The sequence below is a fragment of the Octopus bimaculoides genome, chromosome 9 (genome assembly GCF_001194135.2).
Source record: "Octopus bimaculoides isolate UCB-OBI-ISO-001 chromosome 9, ASM119413v2, whole genome shotgun sequence".
NCBI classification, from domain to species: Eukaryota; Metazoa; Mollusca; class Cephalopoda; order Octopoda; family Octopodidae; genus Octopus; species Octopus bimaculoides.
Genome location: NC_068989.1, coordinates 89350235 through 89358893, shown reverse-complemented (window position 1 = coordinate 89358893; position 8659 = coordinate 89350235). Strand labels below are relative to the sequence as shown.

At 35.9% G+C, this 8659-nt stretch overlaps 1 protein-coding gene across 1 annotated transcript in view; it reads right to left on the bottom strand.

Moving 5' to 3' along the window:
• Positions 1-4516: 4516 nt before the first annotated feature.
• LOC106882734 (ribosome biogenesis protein WDR12 homolog) overlaps positions 4517-8659 on the bottom strand; it is a 57859-nt gene continuing 53716 nt past the window's right edge. Inside the window, exons 11-14 of the mRNA XM_052970944.1 lie at positions 7917-8057; positions 6319-6424; positions 5630-5762; positions 4517-4694 (exon numbers count right to left, since the gene is read on the bottom strand). Coding sequence (XP_052826904.1) covers positions 4544-4694; positions 5630-5762; positions 6319-6424; positions 7917-8057 — 531 coding nt within the window. The 3' untranslated portion in view covers positions 4517-4543. The remainder of the gene's footprint in view (positions 4695-5629; positions 5763-6318; positions 6425-7916; positions 8058-8659) is intronic.

Below are 8659 nucleotides of genomic sequence, written 5' to 3'. Positions count from 1 at the left end.
CTTTTTTATGATTACTTCTGAGAAGGGCGGCGAACTGGCACTCCCCAAATATTTCGGGCCTTGGACTTAAAATAGAAAAGACTATTTATGCTTAAAAAGGCGGCGAGCTGACAGAAACGTTAGCACGCCGGGCGAAATGCTTAGCGGTATTTCGTCTGTCTTTATGTTCTGAGTTCAAATTTCGCCGAGGTCGACTTTACCTTCCATCCTTTCGGGGTCGATAAATTAAGTACCAGTTGCGTACTGGGGTCGATTTAATCGACTGCTCCACACCCCAAAAAAATTTCGGGCCTTGTATCTAAAATAGAAAAGATTGCTACTTCTGTGTATGTGTTATGAAGTTACATTAGCTCTACAAAAGAAAAAGTCAGTGCAATTTTCTCTCAATATATCCACGTTTAATTAACAAATATATATAACACTCAAATAATGCATTCAAATTCCTAAATTAAAAAGATAGGTGGGGGTGGCAGAATGAGATTTTATTTCATTTTTGACTGAGACAATTTTTTTTTTAAATAGTCACACAAATTCTCGCCTTATCTTCACCAAACCATTTCACTAAATTCCTAACAAAGAACCATCTACCTAGTCACTCACTTTGCTATAAGCAGCAGCCAAATAGCCCTCAAACCACATCCTATTAGATGGTCACGACTGGAATGTCTTTCCTTAAATAACAATTGGCATCTTAAGGACTTGCTTTAATATTAAATGAACGTGCAATATATGTCCATTACGCACTGCAAAAGAAAATCAGTCACTTTTCCATCTGTCCATTAACTACAGGGAGGTAACTCTTTATTACCTCTGATAACTGAGTTTTCGTTTTTATTTTCGGTGGTTCAAGAGTTGATATTTTGTATTGCTTGCATTTCTTCTCAGTAGATCTCTTAATCTCATAGTCCCTACATGGTCATTCAGTGCGGTAGAAATAGCAGAAAATCAATTTTTATATTATTAAAAAAATAAAATTAGACAATACTGTAATTCCAGAGTCAGCGGGGGAAAATGGATGATCAGACTAGAATATGTTTTCTGCTGATCTGATTTAGTTAGGTCTTATCAAAGCGAGCTTCGAGAACCAATTGTAGAATATACTGTTACTCACACAGTAAAGAGAGATGGAGAGAGTGTGTGTGTATACATATATATAAAATGCAAACAAGTAACAAGGATGTCCAAGGATCAGTGCGTTACGATCGTTTCAAGCGGATCCATTTAATCGATCAATGAAAACATTAAATCAATTTGAAAGAAACCGCTTTCTTCAGACGTAGATGTCCATATAGTTTTCCAACATAAAGGATAAACCATTTTTAGCAAATTTATATCAATACCAGAAACCAAAATATTATTACATTATTTCCTTATGTTATATTTGTGGCTTGGTACCTCAATTTAAGTACCCAATTCAACCGAATCGTAATTATATATATTTGCTTACAAACCACATGGTTCCAAGTTCAGTTCCACTTCGTGACACCTTGGGCAAGTGTCTTCTACTCTAGCCTCGGGCCGAGCAAAGCCTTGTGAGAGGATTTAATAGACGGAAGCTGGAAGAAGTTCGTCGTATATATATATATATATATATATATATATACATATATATATATATGTGTGTGTGTGTTTTTAAGTCCCCCGTAAATTAGCGGTTCGGCAAAAGACACCGATAGAATAAGTACTAGGCTTACAAAGGGTAAGACCTGTGGTCGAATTGTTTGACTAAAGGCGGTGCTCTAGCATGGTCGTAATCAAATGACTGAAACAAATAAAATGATAGTTAGTGGCTCGGCGAAAGTGTGTTAGGTCCTGGGGTCGATTTGTCCGACTAAAACCCTTGATGACGGTACCCCAGCAAGGTCGCAGTCCTATTACTTGAAAACACACAAGTAGGTTCCACGGTTATGTTGTCGTTTGGCCCAAGGCTCAACAACAGCTACAGCAGGCGTATGATCAAAAACGTTCCATGCATGACCTACCGTCTTTTTGTATGCGACTTTCCTTGTTTGAAATAGCTCTTGTTTATGGCAGGATTAATAACCTATTATTGCCTAATAAAGAGAGCTGATCTATAATCAAAAAGAAAAAATAACGTAATGATTAATTTAAGAGAGATATTTGCAGGACAGAAGACCACACAGACTGTCTTTAGAAAAAAGTTAAAACAATTCTTTCCTATAATGATGCGATATTGTTGAAGAAGAAATCGTTTTAATGGTGACATGTTAACTATCTTTATGGTAAAAGTAATTAGGTGAAGTCATTTATTTAAATAATTCTCCCCTTATTCAGCTGAAGTTACCCGCAATGCTTAATTGTATATTAATAAAATAAAACGTCTTTTCACAAGTGACTGGGGTAGATACGAAACAGTGGCCATTTTGATGGCAATTAAACGGCTGTAGTTCTACACTTAAGTTATGAAAAATATTTAAATTGTAGATAGGTTGAGTATTTATTAAGAATTGAAATAGAATTTTATACTTGAAATTGGTGCACAAAATTGCCTGTTCAGTGATACAGAAATATTGAGCAGGAAATTATATAAATATTTGAGAAAGTTCGTCATCGGCTGTCAGTGAATTGCGGTTATTATAGCTAAAACTAGTGAATTCCCTCTCAAGAAATTCGAATAATTAATTTTCGTAGTACAATTATCTTTTGATTAAATATTTTCTTAATAAATATGAATTATCTTTAAAAGTTACGTAAATATCTTTTCTTTTTCTGAACAAGACTAATGCGACATCTAGCGGTAATAAAATTTATTTTCATATTTTTATTTCAACTTGATCTAAAGGGAGATCACCCCGTCTGACATAAATATGATCCTTGCAATTCAGTGATTCCAACTTGTTACAATTCTTTTAAAATTAAGATCAAACCATTGCTATCTTGTCTCTTTCCATACAGTATATCTAGGGCTACATTATTTTTTTTTCATCTTTGTTTTGTTGAATACGGACTCAAACCTTGTTTCAATATAGTCATGCAAACGACAAAAAGTCGATTCTGTAAGGCAGTAATTCTCGGTTTTCTTGACTTAAGATGTCAATCAGAAGATTATTGACACATTTTATATGGAAAATAAAATTTAAAAAAACCCCACTTGTCCTTAAGTTAAACGTAAGAAAATTTAGGGGGACGTATGCACTAGATGATGTAATCCTACACACATACATATATACAGTGGGGGGAAATAAATATTCGTACATGTCAAAATTCTTTATTTATTTAATTTCTAATGAACATAAATGGGATATATCAATACTATATTTGCATACACATACAAAAACTAAGAATATGCAAAAGAAACTAATAAATTAGAGTAACTAATGAATTTATATACAATTATAATTATTTAGGGGTGAAAAAAGTATTCGTACAGAACATAAATAACTGATAATTCTGATTTAATACTTCGTAGCATAACCATTATTCAGTTCTACTTCAACCAATCTCTTCTTGCATTTCTTAATCAATGACTCGCATGTTTCTCTAGGAATTTTTTCCCATTCTTCTTGACAAATTTTCTTCAAATCTGGAATGCACATTGGGGCTCTTGAATGAGTTTTAATTTTCAAATAATGCCACAAATTTTCAATGGGGTTCAAGTCAAGTGACTGGCTTGGCCATTCTAATAATTTTATATTGTGATTGACAATCCATTTTTGGTAGATTTCGCCGTGTGCTTAGGGTCGATATCCTGTTGTAAAACCCCTGTTGTATATAAATTTATTAGTTTCTTTTGTATATTATTAGTTTATGTATGTGTATGCAGTATAGTATTGGTATATCCCATTTATGTTCATTAAAAATTAAATAAAGAATTTTGACATGTATGAATATTTATTTCCTCCCACTGTAGAGGTAAATGGTAGAATGCTGAAATTTGAAACCAATTTAATAATCCACTAAGCTTCCAGCAATGACCATCCTGTCTTTTTCCTGTTCTGGAAACTCTGGACTACATTATAGTCTTTTAACAGAATATGAAGACTTGGCTGTTATTTCTAGCAAGTCAATCGACCATGTAATAGTTCCATTGTTTTTATGGTAATGAGAGTGGCGACAACTCAATTTACACAGCTGTCAACAAAAGTAGGTGCCATATCATCTCAGAATGTGGCCTGAAATACTAGCTACCCTGTTCCATTAGGATTTGTCTTTCATTCATGAATGCTGTAACCCCTGAAATTTGTACATTGAAGCTGAAAGTTGATGTATTATCTCATACACCAAAAATGTATCTATTCCAACAGACAATGCTTAAACTCTTGTTATTTTGATCTTCTACACAGCCTCTGCCATAACAACACCCACAAGACGGATCTTTCAACTCGGTGACCCTTTCTAAGGTAAAATCTGGAATTGGAAAAAAACTGATGACTGTTTATGCCAGCAACAACTTTAAATCAAAATGGCAGTTCCTGGATTAGGGATTAATATCAACAGCTGCAAAGAAACCTTTTTAATAGAATTCTATAAATAATAAAATCAAAAAGAAAAACTGTTTTTCTTTTAATTCTTTAATAAAATATTATGAAGCAATGAATTCTTTGGCATTAGTGTGGTGAAATATCTTCATGTGTTTGTCAGCACCACCAGATAACATAAGTTCAGGAATCGACCAGTCCACTGCAAGAATCTTTTCCTCATGACCTGTCATGTTATACAGTGGAGCTTTTGGACTGGAAAAAACACAAATGTATAAAACAGATAAATAACAATACAAGAATAGTCTTTCAACCTTTAGCATTCAGATTACTCTGTCAAATGTTATATTTATTTATTCAGACTGTTTTGAGACTGCAATGATGCGAGTGTTTATTTTTAGAAGACATTGTAAGGTAGGTGTGAAAGGCCAGATCTGACCAGTTTGAACATAAACTCAGAATATTTGGGCCAGATGTGGCTGGTTTAAATAAATTGTTAAAGGTTTGAATTATAAGAAAGGAAAGAAAAAACTGGGAGTAGAATGAGGTGTTCTAACTAATATTCATGCTTTTTAACCTTTCTGTATAGCAGTAAGTTATTGGCATCCATCATAGACAGGGATGGTCACCATATCTTTTATTTGTTTCACACACAGGATTGCAACTATGCTAGGGAACCATTTTCAAGGGTTTAGTTGAACAGGTTGACTGCAGTACTTATTTTAAAGTCTGGTATGTATTTAATCAGTCTCTTTTGCTGAACCTCTAAGTGGGGAGCAGGAACAAACACAGAGATACACACATGTATGTCTATACATGACAGGCCTCCACACAGTTTCTGTCATCTAAATTCCCTCACAAGGCATTGATTGGCCCAGGGCTTATAGCAGAGGACAAATGTCCAAGATGCTGCACAAGGCTTTGCAACCGAAACCACATGGTCGTAAAGTGAGCTTCTTATTAACCAGACAACCAGGCCTGAAACCACTGAGAGCACCTTTAATTAAGAACATTAACCTTACAACGATAAAAGATATCTGGGTCTTAAGTTCCTAATTTCCATTACATAATTGTCCTAAAGAATAAAGTATGGAGATTAACTAAGCTAATGGATAATGATGCGAAAATTGCTGGACTTGTGCCAAAATAATGGATGGGGCTTTGTAGCAATATATTCATTCTGTACTCACCTTCGTACGTCCCACAGTTTTAATAGCATGTCATATGAACCTGAGATGAAGTGGTTTTCACTGTTGGGTGACCAGCATACACTGGACACCCACCCTCGATGGGAAGAGAAACTGTTCTTGACTATTGCACCCTCTGCAGACAAGAAAATAACAGAAATTGGCACGTGTAAACAGAAAATGACATCATCGTGCTTTTGCACACACACCGTTGAACTTGAAGATAACTAGATTGAGAGTTACACACACAATCAAATACGAAGAGAGAGTTTTACACATTAAAAAAAAAAAACAAATGAAAGAACATACATATATATCTTTGCTGTCCACACAGACCACATCAAATATCTCATATCTCCCACTCTACAACAGACAATATCCATACTATTATAGCCTAAAAGAAATGTTACATTTCACATTTTACTACCCAAATCACACATCCTAAAAATGTCACACCTGCATTTTGCAGTTCACAACTCACTTCAAAATAAATGTGAATCATTGATATATATTTAGACTGGAGCCTGGTGTTGCCATCCAGTTTCACCAGTCCTCAGTCAAATCATCCAACCCATGCTAGCATGGAAAGCGGATGTTAAACGATGATGATGATGATGATGATATATATGAGAGAGAGAGAGAGAGAGAGATAGAGAGAGAAAGAGATAGAGAGATAAGGAAAGGCCACAAACCATTTGTTCTATGGTCCCAGAGACGAATGTGTCGATCAGCAGATCCTGTGATAATCAATTGGTTCAGAGGAGAATAAGCAAGGTCGAGGAAAACTTTTGATCCTTGCTGCAAAGATAATGGTGAGAATAAGTTGACATGCGTTGGGTATGATGGTGGCAGAGCAGAGTCACGTAAGTCTTTCAAATGAAAAATACAGAAGAGAAGAGAGTGTGTGTGGGTGGGTGGGTGTAAACTGGTTTTACTTTTGTTGAGGAAACACCTTTCATGGTTGTCATTTTGTTTCTACTAAAATAGGATGTTGAAACTGAGGTAAAAAAGATTTGTGCCACATCCCCATCTTTGCAGCCTCTCAATACAGTAATATATACTCATTCTGTACTCACCTTCGTACGTCCCACAGTTTTAATAGCATGTGTATGTCTGCCACCACTGCTTGGTAACTGGGGGTGTTGGTGTGTTTATATCCCTGTCACTTAGCAAAGGAGACTGACAGAATAAGTTCCAGGCTTACTATTGATGTGTTGTAGGTCAGCTAATGAATAATGATGTGAAAATTGCTGGACTTGTGCCAAAATAATGGATAATAAATCCTTAAGAAGTCCGATGGACTCCCATTCTCTTTCTAGGAGAGTGATGTTGGAATTTCTGCTCTTCTAGAAAATAGTCTCACATGAATAACTAAATACATTCTCTCCAGAGAATGAACACTTGTTGGCACCGTAAGCTCTTGCTCGTGGCACACAGCCACATATTTTCAAAGACAGACCGACAAACCAAAGTATTTCATTTTGTCTCATGCAGAAAGACAGTTTCCCCTTGACTCCACAGAAGGAAACGTATAAATCCGTTTCGAGAGGGGCAGGTGAAGACAACTTCTTTTAACACCAGATAAAGGAACACTCAACCCCTTTTTACCAGAGAGAGTGAGAGATGCAAAGAACCGACTTCTATTTATTTATACCAGAGAAAGAGAGAGAGTATGTGCTTTAGTAGCGGTCATCTCTTGGCCACAGAGAACTGGACAGATGTCCCCTTTGCTTTGGGATGGGTGTCGTACTGACACTCTTCTATTCACTCAACAATCACAAACTCCCTCACATCTAAATTCATTCACATAGCAAGCGTAAACTATTGGTATACAAATCTTTTATTTTTTGCTTGTTTTAGTTATTAGACCGTGGCCATGGTGGGGCACACCCTTTAAGAAATTTTAGTCAAATGAATCAACCCCAGTACCATTTTATAAAGACCAGTATTTATACTATCAGTCTCATTTGCTAAGTTACGGGGATATAAACACACCAACACCCCCAGTTATCAAGCAGTGGTGGCAGACACACACACAAATATATATATATATGACAGGCTTCTTTCAGTTTCTGTCTACCAAATCCTCTCACAAGGCTTTGGTTGACCCAAGGCTATAGTAAAATCCACTTGCTCATGCAGTGGGACTGAACCTGGAACCATGTGGTTGAGAAGCAAGCTTCTTCCCATACAGCCATGCCTGTACACTGATAAATACCTAAATATCTTCAATAAACAAGAAAAATAAAATGAATTCAAAATCAAAAAAGGCAAAGCAAATAAATGTTACCATTGTAGTTAAACATTCAGCTTTTTCCAGATCCCAAATCTTCATTGTGTGGTCCCAGGATGCAGTACAGATTTGATTACGGTCCACCCAACATAGGGATGATATTCCCTCTGAGTGACCAGCCAGTGTTAGCAGGGGAACCTAAGGAAGGAAAATAATAATAATAATGAATGTTTTTAGGCGAAAGGCCAAGACTTTTGAGGAAAGGGGACAAACTGATAAAACTGACCCCAGAACTTAACAAGTAGACCATTAAGTGACCCTGGAGGAATGAAAAATAAAGACAACTTCAACAGGATTTGAACTCAGACACAAAGAGCCAGGGAAAAAAAAACTGTAAAGCATTTTTCTAATGGTCTTATTCTGCCAATCCATCCCAATAATAATAATAATAATAATAATAATAATAATAATAATAATAATAATCATCTTTTCTACTCTAGGCACAAGGCCCGAAATTTTTGGGGAGGAGGCCAGTCAATTAGATCAACCCCAATATGCAACTGGTACTTAATTTATCGACCTCAAAAGAATGAAAGACAAAGTCGACCATGACAGAATTTGAACTCAGAACAAAGACAAACGTAATACCGCTAAGCATTTCGCCTGGCATGCTAACATTTCTTATTTCTTTATTACCTGCAAGGGGCTTAAACATAGAGGGGACAAACAAGGACAGACAGAGGGTTTAAGTCGATTACATCGACCTCAGTGCGTAACTGGTACTTAATTTATCAACCCTG